Here is a 19,744-nt window from a genome sequence, read left to right as displayed (position 1 = left end):
GAATGCTTCTGAGTTCTTTAAAAAAAAAAAGTTGCTTGAATGTGTGGAGAGGTTATCTGCCCCCCTGCAGATGCTAGAGAGAGTATGATGGGCAAGGAGGTGACTGAAGCTGTGTGAGTGGCAGCAGATGTATATCTGCACCAGAGCTTTCACTTACCTTGGTTGCTCTTGTGAAGTCATTAAACCTTTTCCTGTGTGGCTCTTGTTGGGATAGCAGAGGCCGCACTGAGCATTTCAGCAGCAGTGAGAGTGGGTGATGGGTGCAAGAATATTTTGGAGGTAGAAGTAGGTAGGTTTGGTGCTGGACTAGATTTGGGGTTTGAAGCCCAGCTTCTGGTTGTGTACTCTGGGGTTGAATTTCAGGTGCATGGGTTCTGTTTGGAGATGAACAACATAGCTTCAGTCTTGTTAATATTGAGCATTAGATCCACTGGCTCATACATGATTGGATCTCAGATAAGATGTCAGACAGCACAATCCCAGCCTTGAAGCAAGGGTGGTGGTGTAAAGCTGATTATCATTGGCATACGTATGGCTTTGTATAATGTTACCATGGTGCATACAGAAAATAGGAGAGCCCACTACAGTGGAACCTTGACACACACTGAAGTGTGTGGATTGGGAAAGAAGCCATCCTGTCCCACTGGGAGTGGCAGTCAGTTGTATGTAGGTGGAGCCGAGAGGAGAAATGTTGGAGGTGGGGGAGAGGCGGTGGGGGGATATAGTCAACTGTACCTAAAGCCAAAGCGAGAATGAGGGGGGATTGTGCACTCTAGTCATAGTTACACCGAATAATGATGACCACAGGGTGGAAACCAAATTGAAGAGATTCAAGCTTTGAGGGGTGAAAGAAATGACCCATCCCAGAATCTTACAGAGCAAGGGAGGTGGTAGATAGGGGCAGCAGTCAGAGAGGACATGAGGGGCAGCAGTCAGGCTTTTTAAGGAACAGGGTGATTACTATGATTTTGGGGGTGGGATGACGGTACCTGAAGGGGGAGAGCCGCTGAGCTCTGGGTCCAGACTGGAGTCAGGAATTGAGTTGATAAAATGGGTGCAAGAAGCTGGTGGTAGGTTTCATGGAGGAAGAGGGTGAGGGTGGAATTTATCCCTTGGTGTCATTTCAGGACTGTAAACAGTTACCAAGGACAGAAGAAAGTTGCCTATCTCACTGTGTTCAGACTCGACTGCCATGAAATTGCCAACTAACCCGACATGTAAAACATGCCAAAGGAACTTTTGTTGTAAAGCTCTGTGGAAATTCAAATCGGGTCAGCATTTTGTTTAATACCCGGCATCGCCTTCCCCACAGTGCCTATTTTTTTTAAGCACCATTGTGATAGTTATGAAAGATATAATTAAAGTTTAAGAAATTCTGAACTTTTGCTGAAAGTGGCTACATTTGGATACAACTGGTTAAAGTGATTTTTATGTGTTCCAATGCTACAATATATATTTTTTCAAAACACCTGCTTTTGTGCAATTACTGCTCTGCACTCTCCCCATCTTTCCTCTCTCTGAGGGTGCAGACTCGAGCTGGGACATGGTTCCACCCTCCTGTCCCTGGCCCCAGTGATCATCCTTCACATGAGCTGTGACAATGGGGTCATTGTAACCCAACTCACTGGGATCGGGGGGGACTGCCAGTTTTACACCTTGCCCAATATTGACTTCAGTGGAGAGTGAAAGCAGGGTGGATAAGGGGGAACCAGTGGATGTGGTGTATTTGGATTTCCAGAAGGCATTCGATCAGGTGCCACATAAAAGGTTACCGCACAAGATAAGAACTCACGGCGTTGGGGGTAATATATTAACATGGATAGAGGATTGGCTAATTAACAGAAAACAGAGTCGGGATAAATGAGTCATTTTTTGGTTGGCAAATGGTAACTAGTGGGGTGCCGCAGGGATCAGTGCTGGGGCCTCAAATATTTACAATCTAGATTAATGACTTGGATGAAGGGACTGAGTGTAATGTAGCCAAATGATACAAAGATGGGTGGGAAAGCAAGTTGTGAGGAGGACACATGGAATCTGCAAAGGGATATAGACAGGCTCAGTGAGTGGGCAAACATTTGGCAGATGGAGTATAATGTGGGAAAGTGTGAGGTTATCCACTTTGGCAGGAAAAATAAAAAAGCAAATTATTATTTAAATGGAGAGAATACGAAATACCTCAGTACAGAGGGGGTCCTTGTACATGAAACACAAAAAGTTAGTATACAGGTACAGCAAGTAATCAGGAAGGCAAATGGAATGTTGGTCTTTATTGCAAGGGGGATGGAGTATAAAAGCAGGGAAGTCCTGCTACAACTATACAGAGTGGTGAGACCACACCTTGAGTACTGCGTACAGTTTTGAACTCCTTATTTAAGGAGGGATCATCATAGGCAGTCCCTCGAAATCGAGGAAGACTTGCTTCCTCGCTAAAAGTGAATTCTTAGGTACAATACTGGAATTGCAGTCTCTGTCACAGGTGGGACAGACAGTGGTTGAAGGAAAGGATAGGTGGGAGGACTGGTTTGCCGCACGCTCCTTCCGCTGCCTGCGCTTGCTTTCTGCATGCTCTCGGCGACGAGACTTGCATTGAAGGTAGTTCAGAGAAGGTTCACTAGGTTAATTCCTGAGATGACGGGGTTGACTTATATGAAGAAAGGTTGAGCAGGTTGGGCCCATACTCATGGGAGTTTAGAAGAATGAGAGATGATCTTATTTAAAGATAAACACTCGTGGGGGAATCTAGAACCAGGGAACATAGTTTAAGAATAAGGGGTCACCCATTTAGAACTGAGATGAGGAGGAATTTCTTCTCTCAGAAGGTCGTAAATCTGTGGAATTATCTGCCCCAGAGAGCTGTGGAGGCTGGGTCATTGAATATGTTTAAGGTGGAGATAGACAGATTTTTGAACGATAAGGGAGTGAAGGGTTATGAAGAGTGAAGGGCAGGGAAGTGGAGCTGAGCCCAAGATGAGATCTTATTAAATGGCGGAGCAGGCTCGAGGGGCCAAATGGCTTACACCTGCTCAATCTCTTACGTTCCTATAGCATAATGATGAGCGTACTTGCAATCCATGTGTTGAATGCTGAACTGCAGAAGTAAATTCATCTAGTGTCTTTCCAAATGAAGCAGCAGAGACATTGGCATTTTTAATTTCTTGTGACTTTAATGGACAACGTTAGCACCAGTAATGTAGTGAGTAGAATTATCATTTACATTGTATGTACAGTATGTCGGCAACATTTAAATAACTGTCTTACTATTTGTTTTAGGGCGATAAAGGCGACCTTGGATTTACAGGATCAATTGGACCACGGGGATTACCTGTAAGGAAGCTAGTTAATATTTTGTGTTGTGAAACAAGTCCCGATTTTAACCTGACACAGCGGCGTGATTGGGGCTGGTTCAGGCCCAACGAGGTCACTCCGTTGAGTCTAAAATCGACGGGGTGTAAATCGGGATTCCAACCCGAACACTCCCCATTGTTGCCGGGTTTGTTGAGTTTAACATTGGGTTCAGCTCTTCCCATGTGTTGGAAGTGCTGCTCTTTATTCTACCTTATGGTAAAGTAATCAAGGGAAGTAGCTGTGATTTTTGACCAATTAGTGGCCAATTAGTAAATAGGTCTGACTCAGTGGCCAAGATGTGAAACCAGACTGAAAGCTGTTTGATGTCCTGGTTTAACTTATTCAGAGAGTTGAAGACATTTTTTTTCTGGTTCTGATACTCATTTATTTTATCCCAGACTGTACATTATGTTCTATCCTCCTTTGTTCCCTGTCATAATACCAAAGAGCACAGGAGGTGCCCCATTCCCCTGACTATCTGTGGTACTTGACATGGCCATTCGGAGGGACATCTCCAATCTGCCCTCCCTGAAGAACAGTCTTGCCTCCATTCAGCACCTTTCCCAACCAGCCCCCCTGGGATTGGAGCACACTGCATTGAAATGGTTGCAAAACCATGTACAGTGCTCACTCTCACTTTTCATATCGACTTCCGACGGGCAATGCTCCCCGAAGGGAGTTGAAATCAGGAAATTATCCCTTTAGCTGCACTCACACAAAGCATTCGGTGTTCAAGTTTTGCAACAGTGCAGAAAGAGACCTTCTGGAAAGGTGATCTGATATCTGTGGTGGTCTGATTGGCTGGTGTCTCATAGCCTGTGGTTTGATTGGCCGGTGTTTCGCATCCTGTGATTTGATTGGCCAGTGTCTCACACCCTGTGATTTGATTGGCGGGTGTCTCACACCCTGTGTCACTGGATAGCCAATGCCACACTGGCACAATCAGCCCACAAAGCACAACATAGAGCTTGGTGTCACAGTGGCAATCCACATATACCCGTGAGGCTGTGTGTTCAATTGCACAAATATAGCTCATCGCCATCAAATCCCCTCTTAGTCCCCTCTGTGCAACCGAGACAGATATTCACAATTCTCCACAATACTAATGACTCAAATTGAATCCAAATCTACTGGGTTCACATAAATGGGTTGGTTCCATCGTTAATGTAGGGGTAAGGTCATCGATACCTCATTCCCAGCCAGGATCTGCGCTCGAAGGGAGCAGGGGTAGAAGAATTGGCCGTGCCGTGTTGTGTATCTCTCTCTAACCTATGGTCCCTTCCAAGTACAGCTGTCCACTGGTGATGTGATCAGTGACTTTATCCTGCAGTTTTTGTTTTACTGAGAGCAATGAAATTGGATCATGTAAACCCAACTGGAAAACCATGTCTTTTGCAGGGTTCATTCGGACCAAAGGGTGAAAAGGGAGGCCGGGTAAGGACGATCGGCCCTTTGTATGATCTCGCTTTTAATTTGCATGCTATGTTGAAGTAAAGATATTTGTAGGGGCCATATTTTCCTCTGTTACTTTTTGACAAAAAGCAGAAATGTGTAAAAGAGGAGCAGGACATCTAGCAAGCAGTGACGGCCATTCCATCTGCTTCACGCTAAAATATCTTCAAGGGAAATCATTGGGAGAGAAACTATTTACATGCTCGGGCTTCTCAATCAGGTTAAAGGCCAATCAGGAAGCAGCTCGGTGGGCTGGTGTTTCCTTGAATAGTGAGTCTTGAGCTCTGGGAGATTCTGATCACTAACATTCATGGGTCACACTGACGTGCCATAAAAGGCGAGCTCGGAGGGGCTGTGCTCCTGCACCAGGGCCGTGCTACATGGGAACTAAGTGGTGACACTGTCGCTGGGATTGTCTGAGCCTCACTGCTATCCAGCCAGGCCCTATTCTCCGTGTCTCTGAGTCATGCTACATACACAGATTTTGGGGCATTAGCTGTTTGTGGAGTGTTAAAGGGAACATTATCACATGCGTTTCCTGATGGGCCATTTCTACTAATGAAATAGTGGCACGGAATCGGCCACTGCAGGGTTACACACATGTGCCACTTGGAATGCAGGTTTTAATGTCTTTGGCAAAAGGCACGTCATGCTTTTAATTTTTTTTAAAAGAGGAAAATATGGCCCTCAGTCTGTTGTGAGATAAATTACCCAGCAGTGATTCGCTGATGATTTCAATCGGTTTTATTGTAGCATTCAGTACAATAATTGATGGCAAGTAATAAGAATGTATAATGCTTAAATTTGGCTCACGAGTAATCTAGAGGTACAACTTGCACTTTAATTAAAAGATAGATTTAACTTTGTAAAGTATCCAGATGATTTAAACAAAAATGTTTTTGGTTCAAATTGTAGACTTGAATCCATTGATTTTTGAAGTGCACTATAAAAAGTAACCTCATTTAATTCACACAGAAATACAGATGAAAATATTGCTAGTTTAGACCTGTGTTATCTTTATAGATGTTTAAATGATGCTGTTCTGTTTCTTTGCTTTATCTCCTGTGCTCTTATTCCTTCCAACAGGTCTGCCTTACCCCCTTCATCCCTTCCTTCTGTTCTGCATTAATCCCAGATTATCCTCCTTGCTCCTCCCTCAACAGCATTTCCTTCTCTTCCTGACAATGATCCTAATGTGTGAGCTATTCCTTCTCCTCAATCTGCGTTCCCTCCTCCACCCCGCCTCCGCCTTTAATATTTATTCTGATTCTGGACTTTAATTCATTTTGCAATTCACTTTGATGTTTGTAAAGAGACTGTAACCATTAATGAAGTAACCACTGTAAAAAACAAAAATTAATGTCAGATTAATTTAGGGCAGTGAATTGAATCTTTTTTAATTGTATACTCAGATCCATATACCTTTTTTACAGAAACATTATATTTGCTTAAAAATATATTTTGTAAAGAAACATGAACAATTGGATCTTAAAAAAAAAATAAAAAGCAGGCTCATGTTTTCAAACAATGAAGCACTCTGTATAATATAAACCTTTTGTAGCCACTGTGCTTGTTTACACAGCCAGTTTGTCAGTATAAAAAATCTCTAGTGTGAGTGCAGGCACATCTTCAGTATCATTCTGATCAAAAACTTAGATGCTACTGGAGTTTACAGTCTTAAGTTTACAACTTAACTTTCCTAACTATTTATTCAGTCCAGCACAGTAAAAATGTGTTTTATTTATATATGCAGTTGAGTAAAAATTGGAAAATGTTACTTCAACTCTTCCCCCGCCCCCCCCCCCCCCCCACCCATTTTTGCTATCACAATTTGTTCCTTAACTAATAAAAATATTGTTTGCAGGGGGAGAAGGGAAAGAGAGGTGCTAAAGGGCCTAAAGGGGATAAGGGAGACCAAGGAGTTCCCGGATTAGATGCACCTTGTCCATTGGTATGTTCTCGTGATGTGATCGAAAATGTCCGGTATTGTAATGGAAAAATAAGGGAGGAGCAAGAATATCAGCCCAAGGGTTCCACTCAAATAAACTGTCCCAGCAGGCCTGAAGACTGCTTTAGCACAAGTGATGTGGAACCACCTTCCCTTCATTGGATCCAGCCTCTGCCCTTCAGCAATGTGGCAACACTCTGTAATTCCACCTTGCCACAAGAGCTGTGCAGACAAATGCAAAGTGTGGTTCTGGAGGAGTTCCGAGCCTTCACTTACCGAGGTTGGCTTGCTCTCCAGTGACCAAAATTAGTTGGAATTTCTTTGCCTGCCTTAGCTGTGCATCTCAATTCCCAAAGGTCACCAAAGAGCCTGTGCAATCTTTGCACCTGTCACTGCGTCCACTGAGGGTCTGACTCTGAGCGTGTGAGTTTCATTTGAGATGCTCAATGGACATCAGAGAAAATAAACCATCCCTTGGACCAGGCCACTTTCTAATGAGGTGTCGCCCTGTTGCATGTTGACTTGCCTGTTTCGAAGTCCTCCCTCCTTTCTCCATCTATGTGAAAGTCGATTCAAGATATATTTGTATTAACCAAGTCAGTTCATTTTGTAAACAGGGATTCCGAGGCTTTAAAGGAGAGAAAGGTGAACCGGGCTTACCCGGCCTGGATGGGCTTGACGCCCCTTGCCCATTGGTATGGTGTTATCGCCCTTCCCTTCCTGCATGTTAATCATTGTAATCCACTTTCATGCATGTAGTGCACTAACCACTCAGTGCAATCTGGATAAAGTGCTCTATTCCCACAGAGCCATCGACACTCCTTAACAACCAGTGGCAAATACGCTTATTAACCTCATCTGATATTCCTGATGTAGTTGTCCATTGCAATTATAAATGTTGCTACATGTGCAGAAATATAAAGTACTGCTCACTTTACAAATGGCAATTTAGACATTTTTTGAACAACATAAATCACAGAATCCTTTACCGAGTGACACACAACCAGAGCTGCTCAGAAGCACAAATTGTAGACAAAATACGTACCAATAAAAACAGACTAACTTATATAAGAAGCAACTAATATAAAGTTGACTTCCAGAGATTACTCGGTAGTAATATTCACTGGTTGAGATTCCTGTACTTCACACTTGAAAACACACATTTCTAATCCATGCCCATGAAATCGTCCTGTCAATGACGTCAGATGCAAAGTGCAACATTTCTACATGTTTGCTCTTGAAAACATTTATTATAAAACTCCTATTGGATAGCTGCAATGAGAAGCTTACGTAAGTGTTGTGTATGGAGAAAGAGTCAGACTGAACACTGTAAGCTCAAAGTAAAGTGTGACCCTAGTCTTTTATTGCAGGTCTCCAGAGTGCCTCTCCAACCTGTGAAGCCTCCTTAAATACCTGTGCTCCCAAGGGATTATGAGATCCCTTGGGATTCCAGGGGATGAGCCCTCTGGTGGCTGTACAGAGTAAATACAAGTCCACGTATATAACAATAAGAACATAAGAAATAGGAGCAGGGGCCATGGCCCCTCGAGTTTGCTCCGCCATTCAGTAAGATCATATCTGATCCTGGGCTCAGCTCCACTTCCCAGCCCACTCCCCATAACCCTTCACTTTTGTAATACAGCTGTGCAATATCACAGGTTATCAATTAGCAGTGACTGTAGTGCTGTGTGATGGCGAAGGTGAATCTATAGGCACTACCACATCACTCTCCATCTCCCCATTTTTTGTGCCTTTTGCTGTTGAACCTTGGCATTTCTGCAACAAAAAAACATTTATTTATCTCACACACATTTTGGCTTCACTGAGTTAAATTCAATATATACAAAAATCAATTGATTTGGACGGTAGATTTTCCATGAGATCAGTCACACACAGACATCCTGGGCTACATTTAACCTTCAACCAATACCTAAAGAAACAGTTTATCGGGTCATTATCTCATTGCTGTTTATGGAAGCTTGCTGTGCGCAAATTGGCTGCTGCATTTCCTACATTACAACAGTGACTACACTCCAAAAGTATTTCATTGGTTGTAAAAAGCTTTAGGCCATCCTGAGGGTGTGGCCGGCACTATAAAAATACAATTTATTCTCTTTCTACCACAGTTAAACAATGCTAACCCAAATCTTAGGAGAGTTGATATTTTCATTTGAGTGGCTTTGACTTCCCTTGCTGTATCAAACACCAGGCATTCCCATCAAACCTCCCTTACTTATTCTGCTGCTCCAGTAGATTCCCGTGCAGACTCCTCCCTTATTTATCATATTGATGCTCCTGATTTCCTTTTCAAAACCAATTAAGAATTAACATTCCCTCACTTCTTTCCTACCCTCCCCTCTCTGCCACTTTCCTAAACCCTGCCCTGAATGCATTCCGACAGAGTACCAATGGGTCAATATTAATTGTCTTAATACCAGATTTATGGCTAAATAAATCTCTCATTTTTATAGTGCATCCGTGAGAAATCAAATTCTGCTTAATGTGAGATTCTTGTAAGAGTGAAGAGTGAGCTAGGAATCCTATCTGTAATATATAACATTTTATGTAGTAAATGTTTTATTTAAGTGTACCGATCCTGTTATTTTAATATTATTATATTAATTGCAAACATGTTTTACTGAACCATTTCTACTAGTAGTAGCTCAATGCATGAGGAACTTTTTAAAGCTTGCTTATAGTTCTTGTGTTTGGAAAGTATATTTTTTTAAAAGCATGTTGCATACAACTGTCAAGTCATAAATAAATGTACTTTTTATTGGTGTTTGAGGGTACAATAATCCTTCTTCACATGATTGAAGAATAGGCAGCATCCTGGGCAATGTTCCCCGTGAGCTGCGCTTTGACCGTGCAGCCGGTTTCTTTTAAAGCGCGGTCCCTTTAAATTTCTGCGCATGCGCGTTATTTACAACGAAGAAGCCGCTGCCCGGAACCGTTCTCATTACTGCATGGCCACGCAGCTTAAAGGAAACATTGATCCTGGGGTAATCCACTAACTGTCTCTCAGGAAATTGGCAAAGCATATAAAACTGTGGGTGCAAGATTCCTGGCCGGAGCTCTGAGTGTTTGAGGGAAGGCCTCTCATTTCAATGCCACAGTCATTCTTCACAGTATCTGGCGTGCTGTGTGAAGGGCTGATGCTGTTGATTGGTTATAGTATTGAGAGAAAGCTTGCACCAACTTTGCCAGCATAATGATTTTGTTGTGTGAATGTTAGATGTATACTGTTGGCAATATCAACAATGGAGCACTGAATCGCATTCCTCGCTCTGCTTCTCAGCCCTGATGTTAGACTATTTTGAATACATGGGTTAATACCCACACTAAAATAGCAGATAGAGGTATGTTATAGGAAAATGCTAAGCATCCACCTACTCATATCACCAACTGCAATTTCTAAACTAGCAGTGACTACCTCATCGTTCTAGGCTGAGGTTTGAAATAGAAATTAAGTTGGTTTTGTTGGTTTTTTTCGGGGTAGGGGTTGGGATTTATTGCGGCTTGTGTGGGTAAATTCCAAGGGAAAAACAGCAGAAAGGGCTTTGGGAGTTCATCATCCCCTTACCCGCCGTTGAGTTTGCTACTCCCTGTTTGAAAGCCTCAAGATCAGCAGTCTTGCCCGTAACATAGAGAAGGCCATCTAACTAGCTACACTAAAGCCATGCATAAATATTAACGGCTACAGATTATTCTACTGTTGTGTAGTGGTGTAGAATTTTCCATATCGATAGTCTGTTTACCAAGTCAGATGTGACTTTGAAGTTCATGAATTTGAATATACACAAATCCAAAAATGTAGACCCGTGTCCACAGTCAACAATGGGTTACAGATAGAAATCCTTGCGGTGGCTTCAGATTTCTAGAATTTTCCATTGTTAACAGCCCTGTCACTTGAGGTCAGCATTACTTTTTGAAAAAAAAGGCATCATGAAAGTTCAAAACCAGAAAATCAATCACATTAACGAGGATTTCAAATAATAGCAGTTTTTTTTAAGTCTCTGAAGTTGAGAGCTAGAGGGGCAGAAACGGACAGTTTGGTTGAAGGAGGGTGAGGGGTGATTCCAGGAATCAAATTAGAAAGCTTTGAGAAGAGGCCGAGGTAATAAAACATGTTTTCGTTGGAAGTAAAAAACTTGTGCTGCAACTTAATCCAAGTCCTTAAAATGCTGAGGGGCACGGAGATTGTGGACGTTATCACATTATTTCATTAAAGGCCTGAGTACATTATTGGCAAGCTTTAACCAAGGCTGGAGATTTTTGTTCTCCTTGCAGAATAATAAAATAGGCTCCCATTAAATCAATCTGATATCTATTTGTTTACTCTTTATTAAAAAAAAAAGAATTGGACACATATATTGTCATGAAAGGGATCAAAGATTTGAGAAATAAGTATTTAACTGAAAAACAAACCACACTTGTCCCATGTTGGCAAAACTTGGCACCATTGTGATTTAATCTAGGGATATGGGAGAGTATTTTGGTGCTAGTGATCATAATTCAGTTAGATTTAGGATAGTTATGGAAAAGGACAAAGATAGACCAGGAATAAAAGTTCTCAATTGGGGAAAAGCCAATTTTGTTAAGCTGAGAGGTGATTTCGCCAAAGTGGACTGGAAACAGCTACTTGAAGGCAAATCAGTGTCAGAGCAGTGGGAGACATTCAAGGAGGAGTTCCTGAGGGTTCAGAGCAAGTATGTTCCCTTAAAGAAAAAGGATGGGACTAACAAATCTAGAGCCCCTTGGGGATGTCAAGGGACATACAGGGTATGATAAAGAAAAAAAGGGAGGCTTGAGAGATACCAAGGGCTCAATCCTGCAGAAACTCTAGAGCAGTGCAGAAAGTGGAGGGGCGCGGACACAATGGACTGAAATGGCCTCCTTCCGTGCTGTAAATTCCTATGATTCTATGATATCAATCAGTCAGGATTAGTGCAGATTATAAGGTTAGATTTACCATGGTGGCATTTTCAACTTGTTGCCTTCACCAATCAAGGTGAATTTTCAAGATTTATTTTTAAAGTTTCACCTCGTTCAAGAAGATGGATAAAAGTTTCAGAGGAAAAAAGAGTGAGCTTTCATTAAAGATCTTCACATATTGACGTGTTCAGGCAGAAAATGGCCCGCCCCAAATATCACGCTGCATTTCCGCGAGTGTGAACTGTGTTTCCTGCCTCAATGCTAAATAAACAATTTATTTTTATCCAAAACTGTGATGTAAATATTGGACTGATGTCACTGCAGTACATGAAACATCTTAACGCGCTTCACAGGAATGTTATCAAACAAAATTTGACAGAGCCACCTAATGAGATACTAGAACAGGGAGATGGGTTTTAAAGGAGGTGAGTGAGGTTGAGGGAGGGAATTCCAGAGCTTGGGGCTTAAGCAGCTGAAGTCACAGCCACCAATGGTGGTGCGAAGAAAATCGGGGATGTTTTCAAGGAACTAAATTTGGGAAAAGGGAAACTCTATGAACAAGGCACCAGTAACATCTTCCACCCGTCAGTTTGGTACATTTTGTTTTGCCTTACTTTGTACTACTGGCTACTAAAATTAGAAGCAAATGCTTCTGTATGAGTAAAATCTTCTGGGTTTATCCTCAGCATCGTCTAAAATATAAAACTGTGGCAGTAGAGTAGCTACAACACCTCAGTGTTGCAATCGCATTTACATCTCCATTGGAGCTGGGTCATGTTTCCTGCCGCTCCTGTAAGGAACGTTTTGCTCGCAGTTAATGTATTTATGGGGAAGAAGTGATGAACGTGGGAGGGAGCAGGAGAAATAGAAGGTCATGTGAATGAGGGGAAGATAACTTGATAGAAATGGATCAAAAAAGTGGCTAAATATATCAATATTCTCTCTGCTTCAAATTGTAGGGTGAAGATGGTTTACCTGTACAGGGCTGCTGGAATAAAGTAAGTAACATTGAAATGATTTGAAATACTGAACAATTTAAGCATGTTCATGTGTGGCATGTAACATGTCTTCGAACTGACTGGAAGCCACTAGTGTCTGCAGCATGGTCGTTGCTAAGCCTGCTCCTAGCGTAGATACCTGACGCTGCAATCAAATGCTGCAGGGTAAGTCTAGTATTGGCAGCAATTTACTGTAGGATTCCTTTAGATGTTTGATTTCTTCAAGGTTTCCTTTATTGCCAACTTATTAATTACTAATCATAAACAATTTGCTCGCTTTAGCAGTGGTAATTTGATTGTTACAACCTCTGGGACCTTATATAAATTACTCCATCACTCAATGACGAGTTTGGGCTGTAAAATTCTCCCTAATTAAAATTGAGTTTACATACTTGTAGAAGTGCTTATGAATTGTTAAATGCACACCGGACCTGGAACCTACCAGCATTGAATCTGGAATAGCCAATTGCAATGACTGAGAAATATGAACAACAGTTTTATATTTAAAAACTGCACCTTAACATACATGCAGTTGATTTAATATTGCACACTTACAATGTGGGGTGTATAATCTGGGTCAACACCCAGCAGAACAAAATACATTTATTGGCAAATTATGCTTTAATCAGGATTACACAAGTTGAAGTTACTACTCTAAAACATCATCAAATCACTGTACAAAAAATGCAATCTTAACAATGACCGTTTTAAAGTGTTAATGGGGCTTACTCACTGAAACTGAACCACTTGATTTAAAAAAAAATGAATTGCTTGTAATTGATCCATTATACAGAATTTGCTATTTATCAGCTTTATTTTCAGCATGAGAATGCTCTGTCATATAAACTTAAGGTCTGAGCCGAGAAATTATACTACATTCATTCACGTTCAAATGTTTAACACATTTCTGTGAAATGACGCAGTTAATGGACATATTAACCCATTGATTTTAACGTGTTCATTACAATGGGCAAATGGATGTCCTATAACCACAATATAAGAATTATATAGCATAATAATTCGTAAGCTTCTTGGGCTGAGACTCCTGGATAAGATAAACTGAAAATAATGCTTAGAATTTGTTTGGATTAGACTGGGAAGTGGAGAATGTTGCTTTGGTAAGCAGAGAGGAGCCAATGGTTGTGTTTAACCAAGCGATAGGAAGAGATAATGTTCAGGACATAAAAGGGAGAAGTACATATATAAAAAAGGATCAAATTAAATCAGCTTTAATAGCAAATAATAAAAGTGATTAATGTGTAACACTGGCCTCCTTTTCCTCCAAGTTCGGGAATGTGACACTGGCCGAATTCTGTTCCCCTTTAATTGATTGATGATGTGTTCCGCAATGGCTTGGTTTGAAGTGCTGAGGTTTGAACTAACATAGGTTTACTTTTTTTCTTTTTGCAGTGATGATGACCTAACCTCATGAATGGAGTGTGTACATAGAATATTTATTTTTATACAGTTTTTTTTGCAATTATAAAAGTTAACTTTTGCATATTTTAATAAATTCCCATTTTGTATAGATTGTATTAAATCCTGTGTTGTCTGCCACTGTCCTTGTACCTGTGTATTCATCCACTCATTTTGTTGCATTATACAGCAGTATTATTTGCATGATATTTGTGCATAATATAAAGAGCCTCTGTTGCATTATAACTTATTGTATTATATCGATTGGGCTGCACTTAATAGCAGACCTGGTTATTTGAAGTCAATTCCCCAGGCCACCAATTGCAAAATGTATGTGTTCCTGCCAGGGCTGTATTTGTGTCTTGCTTATATAATACTTGTTGCACAAGTGTGCGGAAATGCCAGTGCCTTCAGTGCAAGCAAAATAATTCAATTACTTTTAACAGAGGAAATTGATCAGGGACAGGTGCATTCGATTTTATATTTTTAAGCCAAAAAAGTACAGAGAGATTTATTTTAACTTGTTAAATTCTTAACCATGTGTTGATGCAAAATATCTGAGCCTGTATCAAATAATCACAGATTGTGTCCAGGAGTAACAATAAAAAATGTCACGCTGTTGTCCCAGCATTTTCACACTCGGTATGGTTAATGAGCAAGAACATAATAGCATTGGGCATTAACCTAAGCATTAAATCCTTAGGTACGGCAACACCCGGTAAGAGTTGCATGGTGAGGTGTCAGGTGGTGAAAGTGCCGCGCGATACGACCCCGGATAAACAATAGCCTCTTTCTCTCTCTCTCTGAAGTCGATGTTTAACAGTAGGGCTAGTAGCAGACACCAATGAAGATTTTTATCCTCTGACAGGTTCAACAAAATTGAGACTTTCTGTTTGTTTTCAATTATAATTAAACGATGCAGAGAAATGTCACTAACACTACTGGCAGCTTTTTAGAATTAGCATAAATCTGGTTTACAAGACGTGTACCTTTTACCAAGATGATGACGCACTTCCAGCACGGAATCTGCCCGCCATATTGGATGCTTTCGTGCTCACTTTACATCAGGCCCGGCAATTTCTAGGCCACGGAGTCGGTAATATGAAACCTATTTTATTTCAGCTTTCATAGAATCATAGAACGACACAGCACAGAAGGAGGGCACTCAGCCAATCGTGCCTCTGGTCACTGATCCTTCTGCCGCTGGAAACAGTTTCTCCTTATTTACTCTATCAAAACCGTTCATGATTTTGAACACCTCTATCAAATCTCCTCTTCGCCTTCTCTGCTCTAAGGAGAACAATCCCAGCTTCTCCAGTCTCCCCACATAACTGAAGTCCCTTATCCCCGGTACCATCATAGTAAATCTCCTCTGCTCCCTCTCCCAGGCCCTAACATCCTTCCTAAAGTGTGCTGCCCAGAATTGGACACAATTATGCAGCTGGGGCCTAACCAGAGATTTATATACTTCAGCATAACTTCCTTGTTTTTGTACTCTGTGCTCGATTAATCTGTGCAGGATCCCAAATGCTTTTCTTAGTAACTTTTTTTCTTTAGAAATTACCGTTGGTGGTATTAGCAAATAATTACTATATTTGTATTGCATTCCTTTACAATCTTATCACAAATATTAGCCAGTTTATTTGAAATTTATTTCAAACCGGTTAATGCCTGTAGCAAAACTGTAGACAAGGGAATGTTACATAAATGTGTAAAGTGTTAATCTGTTAATATGCAGAACAGCAGTTTCCAGGCTCATGTTTAGTTTTGGAGTACTCCCGTCTAAAGCTCATATTTGCTTTTCCACATTATCTGATCCCAGATCCCTTCAGTGCCTTCTGCGAAACAGCATTGTCTGTAAGTTTAGTCGTAATTCGTGTCCTATAAATACAGTACACACCTGGCGCTCCACACGATTGGGTCAGCAGAAAGCTGAAATTTTACACTTTTTTACATAAAGTACACAATTCAGCAAAGTGCAGCAGTCAGGACCGCGGATTTGTAAGCGGGTATTGTCTAACCTCAGCTCCTATTTGCTCCAGTGAAAAGTGTGCATGTTTCTGTGCCTGGTTCCGCATGTGTTGTGTGCGGACTTTGCTCATGACTGCCACATTAAAGCGATGAATTTCTGAAGTGATGTATTTACTACTGCCAGGGCCAGACACCATGGCTTAATGCTAAAAAGTAACGAAGTTGGCCAAAAACTGGAATGATTTGAAATGGCTGCAGAGAAACCTTCCCCGACTCCTCGTCACAAAAAAAATAGCTTGACACGGAAATAATGGAGGAACGGAGTGCTGGAAGTTGAGAGTTTGGGAAGATGGCCTCCGCTGTACAGCGTGGGTTATGTGCTGTGCTCGCTGAGATCTGTGGACTGAGCCACTTTCTTCACCACGCTCCCGGGTGGGGCGTGAGGAGCAGCGAAATGTGTGTGTGCATTTTGACTGTGGGACTGAAGGCTCCGTCTTTATTCGGATGGAGCTCGCTCTTTCAGTCCGGCCAGGAACGATCTGTTGAGCAGTTTTTCTATATTTTTGGTAGGCCTTTAACGGAAAGGCCACCATCACTGTGGGTTTTTTTCCTTTCTTCTGAGAAAGTATCAGATAAACACACTGCCAAGAATCAAATGATTCCTTTTAACAGATGTACTTTTAGGGAACTGACCAGAACTGCTGGCGGCTTTAATAATTTTTTTAATGGTGATTTATCAGTGACTTTGTATAGTTCATTTAAATAAATAATTGATATCATCGCCTTTCTTTGCATCAAAACCTGGTGTGTTGTTTTCCCTGTATTTTTCAATGAGTTTTTTTGGAGGGAATGACTTCCGACCCACCCAAGTGTTTAGTTTTGTAAAAGGCGCCATAATATTTTTCAGACAATTGCATTTAGATTTTTTTAAAGCGTCAGGTTTGTTTTAACTTTATACAGGTATGTCAATCAAGAGCTGTGTCCATCAGGCTCACCCCACTGTTTGATTTTCGATGTATGCAGGGCTCATTAATCAATGCAAACATCCCTTTCTGAGGGGCTCATACTAACCGCCCAATGGAAACAATCATCAGTACGTTAAACAAATCGCAGTTGGTCTGCCGAGCAGAAATATTTTTTATGGCCTATGAAGAACATTTTAAATCCACTACTGCATGCTTGATAATTCTGACTTTAGCTATTTTTAACAGATATGATCTATATGGCACATGCCTTTATGATATGGCTGTGTGATGCATCCACTCATTCCTATTTAAGTGATAATTTTAGCTTTTGTAAATCATTGCAGTGTTATGCAAGATAATTAAATTCCATTTTGCAGTAATTCCATGTAATTCATAGAATGATATAGCACAGAAGGAGGTCATTTGGCCCATAGGGCCTGTGCAGGCTCTGGTGGAGCGAATCAGCAAAACTTCTACCCACCAAACACTTCAACAACTAGCGCTGTAGTGTGAGCTCTCTCAATACACCTTTCCACTGCAGTCGTTCCAGTGCATTGGTTGGTTGAATTTGCAAGGTTTTATTATTTATATGTTTTACTGCACTTGAAAACTAAGAAAAAAACGTTTAAATTGTTGTAAAAATTATTATTTCAGCTTTTCTAAATAAATGCAACGAGTTGTGACTTCTGAAAATGTACCTTCTCGATCCAACATGCTCTTGTCTTTGCGGAATGCTTTCACATTCTGAAAAGACTTGGGGACTTGTCATTTTTTTATCTTCTGCTTTTGCTCCAAGTATCTTTGGGAGCTCCTAAAACAAGAACTTTTATTGTTACAGGAGTCACTTTTTTTTTTAGAATTGGGGATAGAATCATCACAATAGCTGCAGAAATAATCTGGGCTATGCATTCATTTTTTAGTGGCCCGTTTTAATTGCAACATATCATTTTACATTTATGATGCCTAATTTATTTTTTAAAGCTATTGATTTAATTAAAAACATTTGTTGAATTGTATACCTTAGCATTATCAATTTCAAGGAAAGACATTTACAAAAATTTTATATTGAGATTCGCTTTTGTAGCATAAGATGTATGATACTATAAAAATACTTGTAAATGAACTTGTATTATATTTTTTGAGTTTATTATGTGAAGCGTATTGAAGGAGATCAGTAAATGTGACTCCAATTTCCAGTTTAATTTTTGTGAAGCATTAGAGGTCCGAATGTTAATACTGTTTACTGACTGATTCAATTTGCAGAATGGTCACCTTTACTAATGGCATGCAGCATCTTGGATTGTATAGATCCTCACCTTTTTAAGAAATCTATTTTTCAAAAGAACTGATAGCGTTTGGTCTGCAGTAAGCTGGGCGTGCCTGCACCTTTTGTGCCGGTAACGCTCCCGCTGTGTGTGGGACCCTGGCTGATCTGACAGCACCATTTATTTTCCCTTGCGAGACTGTAAAGGACTTTTGCTTCTGCGATGGATAATCTGTGACTTAAGACAAAATTTGGCTTGTCTGCTTTGTGTCTGTTATATCATATCTGCTGTATAGAATATAAAATTTTCAAAGTGAAACACTACTTTGTGGTTTCTTTATTGATGATAATAAACTGAGATGCGGCAGCTGAATTGTGTCAGCCTCTTGTTGACATTGCAAGTATGATGTCACAACCTCCCACCTTTCCCTCGCTGGGAGTGGGACTCTCAGATTTTGGTTTAAAATGTCACCTACTTTGGAGTAATGGACTTAAAAAATCAACACATCCACAAGGAAAGATTTGGCTGTGGCCTCCAAAACATCAAAGTGAGGCCCACAGACACCAGTAGGTTGAAAGCCTTACAAAATTGGAGTTCAGAGAAGGTTCACTCGGTTGATTCCTGAGATGAAGGGGTATGAAGAAAGGTTGAACAGTTTGGACCTATACTCATTGGAGTTTGGAAGAATGAGAGGTGATCTTATTGAAACATATGAGATATTGAGGGGGCTCTATTATGTCTGCAATTACCCTCGAATAACTCCACGAGGCCTTGTACTGTGAGTAAGAGCTGTGTGACTTCAGTCCATTTAATACAACTATAAAGTGAGGGGCAGCATGGCTGACTGCCTTTTATATGCCCCTGGGCAGGAAACCCCTGGGGCTTCTGTAAAGTCCTGTCCCCTCAGTACAGATTCACACGAGGCATGTAGTGAAGTCAAGGTCACTCTGGACCTGCACCTTTATTTCACAGCTCTGGAATGCTGCACTTGCCTGAGACCTGTCCTTATATACCTGTCTGGGACAGATATCCAGTGTCTCCTGCAAGTGCACCCCTGGTGGTAAGGTATGCTGGTGGTTACAGGTCATATCTTATTACAGTCATGTATAGCATGTTAGGATACAGTTATATATAATAATGTAAGATACATGACATCACCCTCCCCCAAGGTCTTATAGTCTTTATAGGTTCAGTCTCTCAGGTGGTCTACGCTCTCGCGTGGAGCGTCTGAGTTGTGGTTCAGTTGTTTGCCTTGGTGTCTGTTTTTCTTTGGGTGTGGTTGCTGGTATCTCGCCTGGGCTGTCTGTTTCGATTGGTGTGATTGTTGACTCGCCTGGGCAGTCTGTTGGGATTGCCCTTTCCTCAGGTTGTTCCCTCTGTCTGTCCACCAGGCGTGGTGCGAGTTCCACATTGTAGTCTGCCTCTGGTTCCGCAGTGTTGTTGGTAAAT

General features: G+C 41.1%; 1 protein-coding gene across 18 annotated transcripts in view; it reads left to right on the top strand.

Annotated features, from left to right (window-relative positions):
• The window catches only part of col13a1 (collagen, type XIII, alpha 1), a 116,859-nt gene extending 98,252 nt beyond the window's left edge, over positions 1–18,607 (top strand). For 17 of the 18 annotated variants that reach the window (XM_070865544.1, XM_070865542.1, XM_070865541.1 and 14 more), the window contains 5 exons: positions 3,271–3,324; positions 4,744–4,779; positions 6,662–6,748; positions 12,640–12,678; positions 16,250–18,607. In XM_070865544.1, coding sequence (XP_070721645.1) covers positions 3,271–3,324; positions 4,744–4,779; positions 6,662–6,748; positions 12,640–12,678; positions 16,250–16,282 — 249 coding nt within the window. In that variant the 3' untranslated portion in view covers positions 16,283–18,607. Of the gene's footprint in view, positions 1–3,270; positions 3,325–4,743; positions 4,780–6,661; positions 6,749–12,639; positions 12,679–14,088; positions 14,731–16,249 lie in introns of those variants that run through there. The other variant, XM_070865532.1, reaches the window with a different exon arrangement.
• Positions 18,608–19,744: the final 1,137 nt, after the last annotated feature.

Source organism: Pristiophorus japonicus, chromosome 22 (assembly GCF_044704955.1).
Source record: "Pristiophorus japonicus isolate sPriJap1 chromosome 22, sPriJap1.hap1, whole genome shotgun sequence".
NCBI lineage: Eukaryota > Metazoa > Chordata > Chondrichthyes > Pristiophoridae > Pristiophorus > Pristiophorus japonicus.
This window is presented reverse-complemented; position numbering and strand designations above follow the sequence as displayed.